General features: G+C 36.9%; 1 protein-coding gene across 1 annotated transcript; it reads right to left on the reverse strand.

The window, feature by feature from the left end:
* Nucleotides 1-13,872: 13,872 nt before the first annotated feature.
* On the reverse strand, nucleotides 13,873-19,623 carry LOC117315200 (G-protein coupled receptor GRL101-like). Its single transcript, XM_033869344.1, has 5 exons — nucleotides 18,534-19,623; nucleotides 17,777-17,907; nucleotides 16,946-16,988; nucleotides 16,534-16,760; nucleotides 13,873-16,033 (listed from the first exon to the last, which is right to left on the reverse strand). Exons 1-5 carry the CDS (start codon nucleotides 19,621-19,623, stop codon nucleotides 15,908-15,910), a joined length of 1,617 nt encoding a protein of 538 aa, XP_033725235.1. The 3' UTR covers nucleotides 13,873-15,907.
* Nucleotides 19,624-20,174: the final 551 nt, after the last annotated feature.

Here is a 20,174-nt window from a genome sequence, read left to right on the forward strand (position 1 = left end):
TAATCCTGTTTATGATCATGGCTTTTTGGTAATGCTCTGTTCTGACAATACAAAACACTATCATACATTTGATATATACGTATGTACACATTTTTTTAATTTAATAATTTGAAACGCCATTCACTGGAATATTCAATAGAATATATGCTAAAATTAAGATGTGGTTGGCACGCTAAAATGCTAGAGCTACGGTCGATTTTTATGATGATTGCCCGAGAAACGTCGTCAGAAATTGACATTGAAAATACGTAGAAAATCTGTGTCTGATAGGATTCCTGACGTCAAACATTACCAGCGTAAAGGCTATCTTTGTGTGACGTCAAGTGACGACGTCATAATTACGGTGACGTTGGCACCTTTGAAATTCGGCGTGGCAGCGAAAGGGTTAAGGACGGACCCATGTTTGATTATTTTTCCAACATACTTTTTAAAAGCTACAAATTTTAAGGTGTGGTGAACCCTTTTAATCGTGCCTTGATGAATTTCCCATGAAGTGTACACCGAAGTTGATGACGTTATCAATCTTCGACTTGGTTACGCTTCATAAAAAGGTGACGTTACACTATAAGGAGGAGCGTGTCAGCTGTCTTTCTCTACCCGTTGTTGATATAGGGGGCTAGCTGTTGATAGGGCGTTTAACAATAGTAAACCAAACCTAGTGTAATATCAATTCCCCCATCATAGCAACCACGAGATCGGCAAGTGAAGTATGTGAGAATCACAAAGCAAAATTGAAGCGTGGGTTAGAATTAACATGCTGGTTTCCGACCGTTGTGTGATTTCACCTAGTTGAAAAAAATGTATCAAAAGTGATCATCGTTGAAAGGCCATTCCCATAGCCAATATTACAAATATGTATTCTAAATGAAAGTCCTCTTTGCACAGAAACAAATCATGGAATATTTTATCCGTAATTTTCTCATGCATTCTTGCTTGAAAAAGGTAAACCAATCTTTATATTGGAAAGATATTGTAATGGAATATGAAAATTTATCAATATTACATAGAAATTGGAATTAAAGTATTTGAAATTAATAACAGTGTTGAACTTAACGTTGTATAAGCAGTTTATCAGTGAGACTACTTTTTTGTTTACTGTCAATGTTTAGTCAGTTGTCCTTGACAACAGCACGATGTCCGCAAAACCAAAGGTTATTCCATCAAAAGGGTTATATTATGTATTTCAATACATGCGTACAACGTTGGTAACGACAATGACATTGCAAAATGTAAATATAAGCATTTTTTATCATATGTTGTCATGTTGACATGTATTGTGGCATAACATACATTACATTGCTATACCCAAATGCATGTAAAAGGATATGACAACCATTGCTTGAATATTTACAATTTTACATGTTTCGTTATTCTCCGTTTTGCTCATGATTTTTTCTTAAATGACCTTTATAGTGTTAAATGGCCGTTAAGAATTCAATTAAAAAATGCCAATTGATTTATCTAATTCCCTATAAAAATGCTGCTAGATAACTTTAACTAATATTTACATTTGTACATGTTTCGTTTGTTCAATGTTTCGTTTCCCACCATTTTGCTCATAATTTTTACTCTTATAAACTTTATAGTGTTAAGTGGCAGTTATAAAAAATACCGCTAAATAGCTGACTAACCTACCCACTTAACATTGCCATCAGCGTAAATACATAGGGGAATGATTTACAATCATAAAAAGTATGATGTGTTGGTGATTGAAACAATTGCGGTGATGATTTTCGCGAATTGTGCCCGCACGCGAAAATAAGTTGTATTACAGTTAATTTTTTTCTGAATTAGAATATTTTCTAATTTTTTTCCTTGATCAAATACCAAGCATACTCACTGTTTCTTGGTCCAATGAGAAGGAATATCAAGTATATCACTGCAACAAGGCATATTGTGATGTTTCTGAAAAAAATACAGGATGGTTGTTAATATGCGATGTTTCTGAAAAAAATACAAGATGGTTGTTAGTCTAACAAATTGATACGTAGTGTATAATGCTGGAAAATACATGTTATACGTACTATGTAATTCTGACGAGATAAATATCTACAATTTAATTGTTTGTCCTGCTGACTACAAACTTATTGAGTCGTTTATTCGTTTGTATACAGGGATTATAAACGTTCCATATCTAAAAAAAAAAGTCTTGCGGCTTTTCGATAAGTGCTTACACACATCTTTTTTTATTCTTTTATTGATGTCAGACTGAAACTCGTTTACATGAATTACTAGCCGAACTGACGTTATTTTTGTTACGTTCATGACGTCATATGCTTTAGTGATGTGTTACGCTATCGTTGCTTATTTGTATCAATGTAAACCTAAGCCGCCACTTAACCACGAGGATGATGAATTCTTTGAAGCGTTTCAGAAAAACAACATGAACGGAAATTCAATAGTAATATGTTTTGTTATATAATAATCAGTAATAATAGATCATGGGTCCCCCAAGAGCGGTACAGTTAAGCGGACTATCTACCTTCGCGAAAGGACCGTAATGCGAACTTCAATTACGAATCATCCAGGGGGATCCATGACATATCTTAAGAGGATTTCCACTATCTGATCGAATAAATGTATGTAAATCACGGACAAGTTGGGGACAAAATATAAAATATGTAAAATGTAAATATCATCAATAGATATGCTGTATATTGGTGATGAAAAGGATAAAATGGAATTGGAAGGGTATGTCAGTTTTGTTTTCTAGAGCGCATGGTAAGTTGGTTTGGTTTATTTTGTTTAACGTCCTATTAACAGCTAAGGTAATTTAAGGACGGCCTCCCGTGCGTGCGACATGCATGCGTGTGGTGAGTGCGTATGTGTGTTTTGGGAGGCTGCGGTTCGTGTGAAGTCTCCTTGTGATAGGCCGGAACTTCTGCCGATTTATAGTGCTACCCCACTGAAGCATAATGCCGAAGACACCCAGCAGAACACCCCACCCGGTCACATTATACTGACAACGGGCGAACCAGTCGTCCCACTCCTTGTTTGCTGAGCGCTAAGCAGGAGCAGCAACTACCATTTTTAAAGACTCTGGTATGTCTTGGCCAGGGGACAGAACCCAAAGCATTCCTCACAGGGGCGAACGCTCAACTAAAGGCCAAAAGTGAGGCAGTGTCTAGGGAGACATTAGGAAGAAGAAAGTTATTTAGAGAAAAGATAAGATCCCAAATTTAGTAGCCTCTTACGATCATGCAATGGGGGCAGCAGGTACAGTTCTTACGCCCTACCTGCAGGGACTCGCATGGTAAGGGTGGTGGAAATGTTTACCTATTTGTGATTACTGTAAGGTAATAGATACCATTAATGATAATATTGTATTGTTCAAAATATCCAATAACAAATATTTCTTGTGATTTATATCTGTTTTCTTGGTGTGTTTCCCAACTTGTTACAGGGTTATTTTTGATCAGAAAAATGAAAGCAATGTATTTGCTAGTCTTTGCTAGGAAGTGGTGTGTGAATATATAGGAAAATGTAAAGTATTAAAGTATTGAGGTTGGAGATTATAATATAGTAGAACAGGTACTTCTGGTGCCTATATTAGTGATAATATTTTAACAAGGTACCTCCAATACGCGCCAACTCTGATCTGTGTATTAATCAATCTGGCAGATAGCTTATAATGCCTTCTAATACTATGTAAATCTACTTGATAATTGTAAATGGGCGTCATGAGGTGATCTTAATATTAGCATTTTTTTTAATTTTTTTAATTTGGAGGATTTAATATTGACATGTGATGATTCAATAAAAGAAATCCTATTTCGGAGGTTGTAATTTTTCAGACTTTTCACCAATTGGTACCACGGTTAAGTCGTTGGAGCCTAATTTACATTTTCCGGATTATATCGATAATGTTCAAATGTAAAAATGGAATGAGCATCATGCAGATAGATCAGTGTTATTTAGAGGGAAATCGACGAGACTTGTTATAGGCCTGTAATACACTTATAGATAATCAATAATATATAGACGAGAGTGTCAATACGTTAACACATATGTTAAATAAACCGTTAATTATTACCTTTTAATGTCATTACAAGCTCAACGGGAAGAGTTAAAAAGCTTGAGTGAAGGATAAACCATGGTTTACTGAAGTATTTAAAAACAGATATATTGAATTCAAAAATGTTTTATTTAATCTTATTTCAGTTAAGTCAGGAGTAAATGGACACACTTTTATATCCTAAAAAAATAAACTATGAAAAAGTAGAAGCTAAATCAAAACGTTATGAAATGGTAACTGATTTAGTTTTAAATGTTTGTGACGTTAATGTATCAAATACAATGTTTAAGAATTAGATGATCAGATATCCGATAATGAAGTTTTTTAAAGCTATCAATAAATTGAATAACACGAATGCATGCGAGCAAGACTTGACAAATGAATATTATTTCATTAAGGGAACATTTTTCCATGTCCTTTTCTTTGTTAAATACTATTTTTAAATTTGGATTTTATCCTATATCATAGTCATTAGGCTACATTAATCCTATCTTCAGGAGGGGAGATAAGAACGATACAATTAATTAGTCTAATTAGTTGTTTAGGTGATTCGATTTCATCTATTCGCTATGAGATTTTTATGAAATTCGAGAGTTACTTCAAAATTAAGTAACGCTCAGTTTTGTTTTAAGAAGACTTTATCTACTGCTGACGCCATTTTCGTATTACAAACATTAATAAGTAAAATTCTGAAAAATAGAGAAAGACTTTATTATTGTTTTATTGATTACAATAAAAAAAAAACTTTCGCCTTTATTAATACACCAAGTTTTTGGTACTAACTTATTAAATGAGGTGTAGAAGGATAGATGGGTCTACATACACATCAGCGTTTATTATGAACATTATTATATGTAGATTGTGTGATATATCTTAACAAGAATAAAAATGGGGAAAAAGTCATCTCCCAGATTTCAGATTTAAGAAAGCTTTTGTTAAAGAAATAACCGACCTATAGTATGTACAATTTTTTCACGCATTTGCTGATGTAATATACATCCGTGTGGATCACTAAAGTGGGCTATTGCTATCCCGTATATGTCTCCCGAGTGACCTCAGGTCCGGGAATCATTTTTAATATGGACCCCTTTGGTTTGGATTGGTTTATGTTTATTTGTTTGACGTCCTAGCAATAGCTAAGTTCATTTAATGACTGCCTCCCTTGCGTGCGATATGCATGGGAGTGGTAAGTGCGTGTGTTTTGGGAGGTTGCGGTATGTTTGTGTTGTGTCTCCTGATAGGCCGGACCTTTATAGTGCTACCTCACTGAAGCATAATGCCAAAGACACCCCACACGGTCATATTATACCGAGAACGGGCGAACCAGTCGTCCCACTCTTAATATGCTGAGCGCTAAACAGGAGTAGTAACTACCATTTTTAAAGACTCTGGTTGTGTATATGTATGATAACTTTCAATGCACTGTATCATGTTGTCTATGTGTCATTTGAATAAAATTATTAATTTTGATCATTGACCTATAAATAAGTCATATTGTAACTGTTTTGTCGAGAAATTATCACTGCAAGGAAAGACTTGATATTTTCGTTGTGCAAACAAGCATAGACGGAGGAATATAGCGTGATGTCAAGCATCAGTCGGCAGTTTCCGGAAAGCCGATCGCCTCTGACAAACATTAATGTGGATTTGTTGTTATCTTGTCACTTTTAGTCAGCCTATTGTTCTTGGTATACGAAATGCACACAATATTGGGGTTTTTTTTCTTATCTTTCCAAATATGGTATTGGTTTTTTAATTGTTGGTCACCAAGAAAAAATACAAAGTTTCTACATATATATGTTTTCGCCATGTTGGATCGATTTCCCCATGTATTTCACGAAAAGGTTTGAGAAAAAACAGTCCTTCATACAATGTATGTTAGCCATGTGGGGTAGGAAAAATCTACCCTCGGGTGAAGAATTTGGGATCTGAACCTCGGCAAGCCTCTGTTTTGACCCTCATATTCTACACCCTTGGGTAGAATTTTCCTATCACACATACCAAACATATGATGAACTCAGTTATTCCAACATATCTAAACAAAATAAATTGAACCTATGAACTTGTATAAATAATATCAATATTGTTTGCTAGGCTGATTGAAGCGGTCACCTGGAATTCATTACATTTAATTGCCACAATTTTTTTTCATTGATTACTTTCGGTGTAGATAAACGTGAGTAATGATTGGCTAATCATCTAGTTGTCAGATATTGTGGTAATTGTATACGATCCACGGGCTCCTGGAAATTGTGTTTATAGCATGAATATGCCCTAGGCTGATGATTTGAATATTTCATATGAGACGCAATTGTTACCTGTAGGAAATATTGATCTTATTTAAATCACAACAATTTTACGGGAATCGACAAATAATGCATCTATACATCGGATAAAATTAATAAAGAGTATGATTTATACTTGTATTGATTAATCATGAAAAGACTGCACGTTTTTAGGATAGCCAAATGATGACGCAAGTACAAACACAATTTGTTATACAATTACTATTGAGATTAGCGCAATGCTACCAGTGCAGAAAGCGCAAAAAATAACATAACCGCTAAAACAGTACGTTTCCAGTATTGCAAAGATGCAATGTAAACCTAAAAATCTAAAAACATGGATCATAACAAAACTGTCTATATGTGTACGCGCAAATTGTTTTCCCCAAATGAACCTCTTTGTACTTTGTACTTTATTATACATAATTACAATATCATGAAACATGTTCTTCAAAACTTTGAACGAACTCGGGTATGTCACAACCCGGTAAAGGAATGAAATGTGTCATTTCAAGAGTTGACGAGACCCAGTCACCTTACTCGGGTAATTGACTAAATTGAAATTAGATAAAGTCCTTTCACATCATTTCAACAATCTATTGATAAAAATGAAATCAATAATATGAATTCTAAATTTTAATCAAATTATGCGAAATCTGTGGTCCGTGTAACAATTCAAAATTCGAAAATATTTCAGAATTTTAGATTTCTAGATTTTTAACAAAAAACAGAACATATCAAACTTTAAAAGAAAAAAAAAGAGGGACAGGGGGCCTGTATCGCTCACGTGGTTGGATTTGACCCAAGGTCAAAATAATGTCCATGTTCAACTCGTTAATACGTAGCTCTATTTGTCAATCTTGAACAATGCTATATATGGTGTGGAGACCTGAACTGCTTTAAAGAAATAACGTAGTCCAGACTCTATAATGGCGTGAAAAGACCCCAGGGATTGTTTTTACAATATTATTGTATTTCAAGAAACTAATTCCTTTTGGGTGGAAAAGACCATTGGCCCTGTTTTTACATCAGAATTGTGTTTATCCCTTAACTTCAAGTGATGTTATACATGGTTATGGGATGGAGAGTCACCATAACCACTTATGCAAAATCTTCAAAGGATCTTTCAGACTAAATTTGGTTCCAATCCATCATTATCTTTATTACAAGTAGGGATTTTATGAAATATGTCCCTGCAGGTAGGGCGCAAGAATTGTACCTGCTGCCCCCATTGCATGATCGTAAGAGGCGACTAAACTTGGGATCTTATCTTTTCTCTTCTTTCTTGATAACTTTCTTCTTCCTAATGTCTCTCTTGACAATGCCTCAATTTTGGCCTTTAGTTGAGCGTTCGCCGCTGTGAGGAAGGTTTTGGGTTCTGTCCCCTTGCCGAGACATACCAGAGTCTTAAAAAAATGGTAGTTGCTACTCCTGCTTAGCGCTCAGCATATTTGGAGTGGGACGACTGGTTGGCCCGTTGTCAGTATAATGTGACCGGGTGGGGTGTGCTGCTGGGTGTCTTTGGCAGTATGCTTCAGTGAGGTAGCACTTTAAATCGACAAAAGTTCCGGCCTATCACAAGGAGACTTAACACGAACATACCACAGCGTCCCAAAACACACATACGCACCCACCACACACATGCATGTCGCACGCACGGGAGGCCGTCCTTAAATGACCTTAGATGTTAATAGGACGTTAAACAAAATAAACCAAACCAAACCATTTGATGAAATAGTATCCATTTTCCTGATTTGGCCCCACTCCTCTAGCACTTTGGGGCCAGAGTCAGCCCCACTCCTCTAGCACTTTGGGGCCAGAGTCATCTTTTCTGCAAAATATGTTCCCCTTTCCCTAAGGATGTTTCTGACCATATACCATTCATAACTTGACGACTAGTAGTGATTTAATGGAATTACTTCTAACCTAATTATTGGGCCCCGTCCCTTTGGTCCCTTGGGCGTCAACTTTTATGCAAAATTTATTTCCCCTCCCCAAATGACCTTATGCAAAATCTATTTCCCCTCCCCAAATGACCTTTCAGACTCTGCCCTGCAGGTAGGGCGTAAGAATTGTACCTGCTGCCCCCATTGCATGATCGTAAGAGGCGACTAAATTTGGGATCTTATCTTTTCTCTTCTTTCTGAACAACTTTCTTCCTAATGTCTCCCTTGACAATGCCTCACTTTTGGCCTTTAGTTGAGCGTTCGCCCCTGTGAGGAAGGCTTTGGGTTCTGTCCCTTAGCCGAGACATACCAGAGTCTTTAAAAATGGTAGTTGCTACTCCTGCTTAGCGCTCAGCATATTTGGAGTCATCTTCGCTAGCCAAGGCTTCTGATTACGTTACACTCCACGAACCCTTGGCGGATATAGTCGTGTTCAAACCGTCGCGCCCTGGAATCCCAGGGCAACCAATCAAATCGCGTTTTACATTCTGGCTTGGTTTCGCAGTAAACAAAAAAATGCGGCACCCAGTACAGAGCTACATTGCCGACTATGTCATGGCATTTTACCTAAATACAATAATCACAATCTTTGGGGGAACATTCGCAGTGCTTGATCAATTCATATAAGTCATTGATCACATATCTCATCGAAATGACACCGAACCTCGATGTGTGTTTGTAAACATCACCGATGAAGTAAATCGGTAACGCTTGTTTTGATTGGTCGAAAATTTCATGCATGAAGGGTGGTAATTTCGAATCACCGCTAGAGGGCCAGAACTGATGCCTATATCTGCCAAGGGTTCGTGGAGTGTAACGTAATCAGAAGCCTTGGCTAGCGAAGATGATTTGGAGTGGGACGACTGGTTCGGCTGTTGTCAGTATAATGTGACCGGGTGGGGTATGCTGCTGGGTGTCTTCGGCAGTATGCTTCAGTAAGGTAGCACTATAAATCGGTAAAAGTTCCGGCCTATCACAAGGAGACTTAACACGAACATACCGCAGCCTCCCAAAACACACATACGCACTCACCACACGCATACATGTCGCACACACGGGAGGCCGTCCTTAATTGACCTTAGCTGTTAATAGGACGTTAAACAAAATAAACCAAACCTTTCAGACTAAATTTGTTTTAAATCTAATTATTGGGCCCCGTCCCTTGGGGGTCAACTTTTATGCAAAATCTATTTCCCCTCTCTAAATGACCTTTCAGACTAAATTTGTTTTAAATCAATTCATAACTTTATGACAAGTTGCGATTTAAAGGCATTACCTCAATTTCCTCTGACAATTTCAAGGATCTTTGAGATTAAATTTGGTTCAAATACATCCGCAACTTTATTACTAGTAGCGATTTACCTACAGTTGTATAGTTCCCCTATTTGGCCTCGCCCCTGGGGGGTCAGCATCATCGTGCATGCAAAATCCGTTCATCTTCCACAAGAATGTTTGACCTATTTGGGTTCAAATCCATTCGCAACGTTATAGACATTACCTCTATTTGTCCTATTATGCCCCATCCCTCTGGCCCCCTAGGGGTCAGGAACACTGTTTAGGCAAAATCTGATTCCTTTCCCCCAAGGATGTTTCTGAACAAATTTGGTTCCAATCCATTCATAACTTTATGCAAAATTGCGATTTAATGAATTTACCTCTATTTCCCCTATAGGGCCCCGCCCCTGTGGTCCCTGAGGGTCAGAATACTCATTAAAACAAAATCAGTTCCCCTTGTTTCTGACCAAATTGGGGTCAAAATCCATTCATATCTTTATGACTAGTAGCGATTTGAAAGCACCACTATTTCCCCTATTTGGCCCTGTACCTCTGGCCCCTGGGGGTCTGCATCACCCTTTAAGAAAATTGTTCTCCTTCTGCCAATAATAACTTTTTAACTAGTAGGGGTTTGAAGCAAATGTTGACTCGACGGACGGACATAAGCTCACCGGAGCTAATGAGTTTTTATATTTTTAGGTTTTTGACCAAAATTCTAAAATTCAAAAACTGCTTTGAATTTTTTGATTTTTAGGTTTTTGACTAAAAACCTAAAATATCAAATATCCAAAATCGTTTTGAGTTTTAACATTTTTTTCTAAACATTTCAGAATTTGGATTTTTTTGGTGTTACACGGACCCAATTTACTATTTTCTTTGGTTACCTGCTTGTCTGTGAGTTTGTCCGCCAGAGTTCCCGTCTAGGGGGAGAACACGACGAAACTTCCATACAAACTTATAATTGTTTGTCTTTGTATTAATTTTAAAATGATTACAAATGTTAAACTATACCAGTAATCCAGTATTTGGACAGAGAACGGCGATCTTATTTGTCCACTGAATGCATCCTTTCACTAAAACGAATGTACATCCTCCTCTTTACACCAATTCACTCGCGTGCACAGTCACCTTTTGGTTATATTAGTTGTTAGCCCTCAGCTGTTGAACATGTGACGGCCTGATATTTAGAGTTGCCGGGAATATAAATCAGCAGCCAGCAGGCCACATACCGCCGCAAATCGATACACCCGACTTAGTCAATTAAATTTTTCTTTTGTTCATATTTAATGTACTTCGTAGCTTGATTTATGTCAAAACATGCATGCGCCATATCGCGTCTAATCTCTCCAATAAAGGCTGCACAATTCACCACATTAAATAATCGTAGAAATGTGGGTCGAATTCAGCGTTGGTAGCCTTGATTTTCAAAATAGAAATTATTTCCGCCACTCGGATCCATACATTTAGAGTTAGACCAGACAAAACCACTAACGTCACCAAGGTAGACTTCTTGAATAATTCACAACAAATGTTGAAAACAAAGTATATATATAAAAAAAAAAAAAAAACATTTTAGAACAAAATCAAAATTGAGCCAATCGGTAAATTGACCGCTACTTTACCCCCGGTAAACTTCCGTTGTTGTTGATTTTGGAACCATATGATTGGTCCTAAGACTTCCTATTTTCTGCCCTGCAGGTAGGGCGTAAGAATTGTACATGCTGTCCCCATTGCATGATCGTAAGAGGCGACTAATTTCGGATCTTATCTGTTCCCTTCTTCCTCACCTTGGTCTTCAGTTGAGCGTTCGCCCCTGTGAGGTAGGTTTTGGGTTCTGTCCCCTAGCCGAGACATACCAGTCTTTAAAAATGGTAGTTGCTACTCATGCTTAGCGCTCAGCATATTTAGAGCGAGGCGACTGCTTCGCCCGTTGTCAGTATAATGTGACCGGGTGGGGTGTCCTGCTGGGTGTCTTCGACCCGATGCTTCAGTGATGTAGCACTATAAGTCGGCAAAAGTTCTGGCCTATCAAAAGAAGACTTAACACGTACATACCACTTCCTCCCAAAAGACACATACGCAACTCACCACACGCATTCATGTCTCACGCACGGGAGGCTGTCCTTAAATGAATTAGCTGTTAATAGGACGATAAACAAAACAAAACAAAACCACTTCATATTATAAAAGTCAACACTATGCTATTGACATAACTCGGTCGTGTCCTGACACACGATTTGATGTACAGATTTCTGCAATATTCACGAGCCCCATATGTTCCCCTCATTCTTTATTTTAACATTGATAATTACTAGTTGATTCCCTATTTTCTGATATCAATAATTTCATTTTGATTGCTTGATATTTCTTGATATATTTGCTTGATATCAGAAAATTAATTTTTCTATATCAAAACTTAACTTATGTTTTGATGTGTAAAAACCTTTAACATGTGTCTGATAAACGAAACAATTTTAATATCAGAAAACGGCAATGCACATATCTTGGTCTTTCTTGAAACCGGGCACAGCATTGAAATAAAACCGAGATATAGAGCTATACCCATATACACATACATGGAGAAGTCTTTTTTCAACATTGCTTATAATACCAGCTGTATGTACCTGTTAAAAAATGTCCATGACCTACTTGGTGACTAAGTCGATGTGGTCTACATGGAGACGTATATACCGTACAAGTCTGTAATCTCTTTTCTCAAATTCAATTTATCAGTTATTCGATTGGATTTAACTCTTTGACTAAATTAGTTTGATTTCTTGGTTTTGTGATCCTTCAGATTTGAATATTTCTTAAATGCATTCCGTTTTTCAAATTTAAGGCTATGTAGTTTTTATACATAATTATGCGACAACTAATTTCATTTTATTCATATGGAAAAGTAAATGTTTTAACTGTATGTTTGTATGCACATAGTCCAGTCATCCGAGTGTACGCCTAGTAAATAATAGCCGCAATATACCAGTCAATTAGAGATATTTTCTCTTTAGCGCGATTGGTTGGGCGTTAGTTTGGCAATCAAAAGATTCTGGGTTCGATTCCCAGCAGGGACATTAATCTATACTTAACTGTCAGCTGGTTTGGTTTGGTTTATTTTGCTTAACGTCCTATTAATAGCTAAGGTCATTTAAGGACGGCCTCCCTTTCGTGCAACATGCATGTGTGTGGTGAGTGCGTATGTGTGCTGTGGGAGGCTGCGGTATGTTCGTGTTAAGTCTCCTTGTGATAGGCCGGAACTTTTGCCGATTTAAAGTGCTACCTCACTGAAGCATACTACCGAAGACACCCAGCAGGACACCTCATCCGGTCATAATATACTGACAACGGGCGAACCAGTCGTCCCACTCCGTGTATACTGAGTGCTAAGCAGGAATAGCAACTACCATTTTTAAAAACTCTGGTATGTCTCAGGCAGGGGACAGAACCCAAAGCCTTCCTCACAGGAGCGAACGCTCAACTTGACACCAAAAGTGAGGCATTGTCAAGGGAGACGTTAGGAAGAAGAAAGTTGTTAAGAAAGAAGAGAAAAGATATGATCCCAAATTTAGTCGCCTCTTACGATCATGCAATGGGGGAAGCAGGTACGATTCTTACGCCCTACCACCAGGGCAATTTTCAGCTTGTTACCACGGTTATTGTTATATAGAATTATTTAATCAGCCTCTAATTTTGTGTCTCAACAAAAGCAAAAATGTGTAATTTTTCTATGAATTATGAAATTATATGTTCCTTGTTCTTTAAATCCCTTAATCTTGTTCGTATTCCTTTCCAAGGTTATCGCAGGGAATTGCAGTTTTACGCCGCACAAACGACAAAAATAAAGCGTGATCACGTGATTCCCACCGAGTGGAGTGTGATGCACGGAGAAATTTCCCGCGCTTCAAACTACCGTCAAAGCTTGTTCACGTGATCATGATTCCAGCGAATTTTCTTGGTGGATTGGGACGCTAGATTAATCTTCCATATACCTTCCATAAACCCTCCGTGTTACAAGGTAGTCAAGTTTAACGAAAAGTAACTAGAACACTGACAGATCAAAAAGGACCTCTGTAATTTATATTATACGGGATCTTTATTCCACGTGTCGTAGTAAGCAATGCGCTGATGATAAATTTTCAACGAGGGTCCATTTTCAACGTTACATCAACACCAATTTAAGTGGTCATCGTACTCAAACAATACACAATCAAATTATTCTGAATCTATTTAAATTATTAGTTTGATATTATCTTGTTAGAGTTGTTACGTGATAATAACAGAAAGATGAAACCCAGCAGCTAAGTTCAAAACACAATTTAATGATATATACAAAATTTAGAAAGTTACAGAGATAATTCACAATTAAAAATAACGTGTTTTACAAGGTGATGTATTATATTAACACTGTATATTACTAAACCTATAACAAATGTCCTTAGTAATCCTTTCACATCCATTTTTCCAGAATTAAGAATGTTTATAAATCCAACAGTTCCTTAACAGGTGTTAATCGGTTCTCAATATCAGGCAATTCATAATCTAATATACATTCTTCAAGCTCACCTCGACAATTGTAAACCAGTTCTGAATAACAATTTGTCTCTCCAGTTATTTTCCAGCCATTTCTTTACTAGAAATCTTTAACACACATAAACGCAAACACGTAAACAAAATATTATGACACATCTCTATTCAAGAAGATTCCAGAAAATTCTATTTACATACAATGTTGCAACAGTCTTATATTTGTGTAAGAGTTGTCGCCCTTGAACCACTGGTATATGTGACAGAGTATTCATAGTCTGATAGTGTCTTGTTAAATACCAAGTTTGAAAGTGTCTTGGTTGACACTGTCTTAAATTAGTACTTAGTGTAATAGTGTCCAAAAGTGTTTAAATACTTAGTTTAAGTGTTTCTTGCTTGAATACTTAGGTTGATAGTGTCTTATTTGAATACTTAGTTTGATAGTGTCTTGTTCGAGTACTTAGTTTCATAGTGTCTTGTTAGAGTGCTAGGTTTGATTGTGTATTGTTTGAGTATTTAGTGTGATAGTGTCTTGATTGAGTACTTTGATAGAATCTTGTTAGAATACACGGTTTGATCGTGTCTTGTTCGAGTACTTTCTGTGAGTGTCTTGTTAGAGTACTAAGTTGAATAGTGTCTTATTAGAGTACTAAGTTGAATAGTGTCTTATTAGAGTACTAAGTTTGATAGTGTCTTGTTCGAGTACTAAGTTTGATATCGTCTTGTTATAGTACTAGGTTTGATAGTGTCTTGTTTGAGTACATTGTTTGATAGTGTCTTGTTTGAGTACATTGTTTGATAGTGTCTTGTTTGAGTACATTGTTTGATAGTGTCTTGTTTGAGTACTTAGTGTGATAGTGTCTTGTAAGAGTTCTTCATTTGATGGTGTCTTGTTAGAGTTCTTAGTTTGATAGTGTTTTAGTTGAGTACTTAGTATGATAGTGTCTTAGTTAATTACTTAGTTTGATAGTATACTGTTCGAGTACTTAGTTTGATAGCGTCTTAGTTGAGTACTTAGTGTGATAGTGTCTTAGTTGATTACTTAGTTTGACCGTGTCTTGTTCGAGTACTTTGTTTGATAGTGTCTTGGAGTTATTATTTTGATGACGTCGTTATATAAAGTGTAACCATATGTTTTTACGTGAAATGCGGAAAACATATCTATATATAATCAAAGTAACGTGTTTTTCACCGAGATCGGTTTGGGAACTTGATTGGCAATATTCACCATCAGAATTACCCACTTGTCACGATTCAGGTGAACATATTGTAATCTTCCGGTCTGGTGACCGATTTAAATACAATCTGAAATGTCGAAGAAATGAACTAAAACGGATACGAATATAAAGTGACTTTTGAAGACCACATAAAAGATTAGTATACATATATATATATTTAGGGAAATCAAGGCTTATCAACAACAAATGATTAGTACATTGACCAGCATAAATAGATTAATGATCTTGTGATATATTTAAACAAACACTATCGCGTCTCGCCACCTTTAAGAACTAAAGTCGACTAATCCATAGAGAATGCTTATTTGCTCTATAGTCATCAATTCCTCCAATGAAAATACTAACACTTAGTGAAATCAGAAAATAAAACTAACATTGAAAAATGCTAGGCATATAATGACAACCATCACGAATTACTTTGTCCATATATGTTAGTTGGTGCGACGTTACACATAATAAGTATCTTTCTTGGAAGAAAGTGACGTGATGGTACATGGAAACTACATGTTTTTGTCTTTGTAGGTATTCTGACTATACACCATCGCAAGCTCTCGCGTAACAGGAATTTATGCTTTCAGATATAATTCTTAACGTCTGATTACGTCACATCCAGGTCCGATGACATGTTTATGGAAGTTTTATTTTCTTCAGCAGTACCTTCACTACCATACCAAGATCGTAGATATCGTTTAATTGTCCAAAGTCATGGGGCACTTGGTGATGATCCATTGGGAATACCGCATCTGTCACTCTCTGTAAACAGACACACACATTGTAAGATTACTGAATCCGTCACCCTCTGTAAACGGACATAAATATTGGTTATAACAGAGAACAATCGCTCTCAACCGAAAAACAAACTGTTAGAACAACTCTATGTAAACACTATGGAAACATCACTTCCGTCACCTTCAACAAATAGAAATAACATATATTGTATCGTAAGAATACACGCCTTGTAAACAGCACACGTTGACTTTAGTTTAGAATATATTATAAATCACTCTCTTTAGGATAACATATAGTTGTGTTGTTTGGACATACATCACTTTCTGTAAACGGAAAGATGTAATCACAAAAATCTCCAATCCGGAATTGCAGGCAGAAAATCTTATAAACGGGAGCGTGTTGCATTGTCCCTAAGGGAGATAACTCTTAAATGCAAATAAAAATAGTTTTTGGAGGACATCTCAAGTCCATCGAGTGAATTATATATTTGTCAGGTTTCATCAATTGATTAATATATTACTCACGTCATTCTCCAAAGATATCTCTATTGATTCAGCAGAAATATTTCCATGGACGAGTTCTTGTTTGTGAAGGTAGACCAAACATGCGGACAAGTGATGGACGATATTGAAGGCATTTTTCACTTGTAAATCTGTTTCGGAGTCACACAGATATTCCGTAAGAGACTTGCTTCCCCTTTTGTGGCGGAATGTGTTCAAAACTTCCAAAACCACATTGGTCATCTCAGCTTCTGAATAAAAAAATGACATTATATGAAAAAAAAAAGTTAATTCTTAAACAAAATATTAATTATCAGAGCCAAAGTGTCTTGTTCCTTTTTCTAAAGCCATTTTGAAATGTTAAACAGTGGTTCATTGTTTTGAGTTTCAGCAGGAATTTTCCCCAACGGTCCTTTTCCTGTCAGGATCCACCTACCTGATTTCTCGCGCCCATACTTAGAATGTTGGCGATGGTGGGTCTGTAACAGAAAATCGTTATTACAAAGACATGATGTAATTAGCAAAATTTCGGCGTTCTAGTCAAGACATACGAAATGTAAATATACATGTTGAATGCTATGCGTTACAGTTTCGCATACAGTGTTTCCTCTTTTCATTAAAAGCTCAAATACACCCACTATGCGTATCGGTTACTCAAGTTCATTGTTATTGGCTGTGCTTTTGTGCAGTTTTATTGTTTTCAGGGTTTATTGCCCCTTGAATAACCAGGGACATTTTTGAGTTGGGACTTCCTTGTAGCTCCTTGTGTCTATTTCTCTAAATAAAAGACCAGAAGTCGGTCGCATTGTATCCATAGCAATGGACGTACAGTGCTTAAGGCGACTATGCTTGAAAAGGACACTGCTGGAAGCTTTTATTATCTTTGCAAATAATGTATTATAAAACAAAAACTTGCCGTTAAATGCGAAATTTAAAAGGTTCCGCAACCAGATTTTTAATACCTAAATCAATTAAAAAAAAAATAACATAAAAATTCTGTAGGTCCTAAAAGAATGCATGTTACAGCTCGTCAGCAGAACTCTGCAATCGCAGCCACATGACTCCATTGGGATGTCCTTTTTAGGAGGCTCCGGCATCTTCATGTTTTTTTTCTTTGTCATAGCAAACTGATGCCGACGTCATAGTGCTCTCACTAAAACATACTGCCAAAGACAATAAGCAGGATGCAATAGGATATTTGTTCTTGTAGCTACTTAATTAGGTCAAAATAACACTCTTGACCATACTCGTATGATATATTGGATACCTTTCTGTTTCTCCACGTGTTAGCAAATGTGTAGAGAAACGGATTAAGCGCAGAGTTGATCGGCAGTACCAGAACCATGACCCAGGCGTACGTATCCCCCGATAATCTACCTCCCAGTGACGTCCATATACCTACAATATAATACAAATGTCATTACCGAGGCATACATATATCCAAATAAACTATCTCTTAGTGACGTCCATGGACCTACAATATAATAAAAATGTCATTACCTATACATATATCCAAACAAACTGCCTCGAAGTGACGTCCATGGACCTACAACAGTTGTATAAGTATCACCAACGAGGCGTACAATATAATAAAAAAATATAACTAACGAGGCGTAGATATGAACTTGTAACAACAAGGATTTCGTTCTGCATTTGCTTAAAATAGTGTTTCCTCCTATGGAGTTTTTTCTCCCCGATTGATTTGTATACTTACTTAAACCTAATCAATGTTCGTCAAAACAGAACAAAGGTTTATGGGAAATTGGGGTAAATCCTTTAAATTGCCACCTGTATTGAAAAATTCGATCGAGTTTGATGTAATATGGTCTTGAACACTATTGGGCAAAGGATATCAAGTATTGTGTAGACAAAATAGGCATGATACATACTAACAACTGATCAATTTACTTTGCACAGAGAGTTTATTTATAGGCTTGTAAAAATATCATTGGACATGCTATTCAGCTACCTCTTAAGTATTTGGTATTTAATTGGCGAAGGTCTTATAACTTAAATGTACATACCCAAGACACAAATAGGAAACCAGCAGAAAAAATCTGTAGCGACAACAGCGGCGAGTCCTTTTGCTACAGTGATGTCCTTATTCTGTTTACTTGTCGTCTTTCTGAGTGTCAAGTTGGTTCGGCTTTTTCGGTATATCACAAACTGGCAAACTGCGATCATAATGAAGATGACAAAGTTCAGACCCACATAGATAGCTACTGAATATTCCGAACCAGGTGTTGTGTAATCTGACAACGGAAGTGCAATACACACACCGGAAGAGCTATAAAACTCTCCCCGGAAGTAATCTGTGAAGGTAAACACCGGAAGTACGGCTATCACTATGGAAATAATCCATAGGATGACGGATGTAATAAGAGCAGATTTCATTGTAAATTGTCGTAATGAAAATGGAAAAGCAATAGCCATAGTTCTATCAAGAGTTATAAAAAGGATAGTAAAAGCGGATGCCTCACTTGATATGGTGGACAAAATCCCACTAACTGTGCACGTAGTACTGCGTCGCCAATCATTCTCCTCCCATACATAGCGATCTCTGTAAACTGCATCAGCAATGCCAATTATTATCATATAAATTCCCATCAGGATATCTGACAAGCCCAAATTGATGACAAAAACGGAGTAACTTTTCTTCAGATTAGCCTGGTCGTACTTAAAGCGATAAACTAAAACGAACAAATTGCCAAGGACTGCACATAGCCCAATGATCCAAAGAGCAACTCGCAAAACAGACAAGCGGATCAGATCTGTACACGAAGAGATACTGTCGCGCGGAGCGAAACAGTTCGGATCCGTAACCGAGCCAGGTTTAGCACAACAAAGAGTGTAAGAGTCGACATACAGAACTCTTAGGCTTGATAGACCCTGGAACATATTTTGCTTTAGCTGTAAATTATTGTTACGTAGATCAAGTGTTTTGACATAAGCTAGGTTGTTAAATGTGCCATGGCCTATATTTTCTATATGGTTTGAGCTGAGATTCAAATAAATCAGAGCACCAATACCAAGAAAAGTGTTCGCAGAGAGATAGCGGAGTTGTGAACCAATAATGCTTAACTCTTTCAGTAAATGCAAACCTAAAAACGCCATGTCTTCCACACTGACAATAGGATTATGATTCAAAATGAGATATTCTAAATTCGAAAGAACTGCGAATGTGTCTGCCGGTATAGTGTGTATATCGTTATTACTAATGTCAAAGGTAATAAGAGATTCTAGACCAGTTAAAACAGATTGGTTGCCAAAGAAAAGTGAATTAATTTGACAATGTTGCATAGAAAGTGACAAAATAGAAGGGAACGTAAGTGGAAGGTATCCAGTCCAGTCAGAAAGACGAATCATCACATTTAATCCTCGTGTCGTTCTCGGAAGTTCAAGAAATAAGGATGACCTATTAACTGTAATGTCTTCACAGTGAAATACCAAGCCCTGACAGGAGCAGCCGTCTGGACAGATGACGTCACAATGGCGTTCGTCGTCAGCTTCGGGACAGTGACCAATCCCGTCACAAACCCGGTTTATTGGTATGCATGTTCTACTCTTGTGACACCGGAAATATCCGGGACAAGTGAAGGAATCTGAAAAAAAATGAATACGATAACAGATTTAAATGTATCTTTGTATACTGTTAAATCACTTAA

The sequence above is a fragment of the Pecten maximus genome, chromosome 17 (assembly GCF_902652985.1).
Source record: "Pecten maximus chromosome 17, xPecMax1.1, whole genome shotgun sequence".
Taxonomy (NCBI): domain Eukaryota; kingdom Metazoa; phylum Mollusca; class Bivalvia; order Pectinida; family Pectinidae; genus Pecten; species Pecten maximus.

Coding starts and splice junctions, on each gene's coding strand:
- LOC117315200 (XM_033869344.1), bottom strand. CDS start 19,623: ATGGCGTTTTTAGGTTTGCATTTACTGAAAGAGTTAAGCATTATTGGT. Junction 17,908..18,533: donor GTTTCCTATTTGTGTCTTGG/GTATGTACATTT, acceptor ATTATATTGTAG/GTATATGGACGTCACTGGGA. Junction 16,761..16,945: donor GTATGGGCGCGAGAAATCAG/GTAGGTGGATCC, acceptor TTTTTTATTCAG/AAGCTGAGATGACCAATGTG.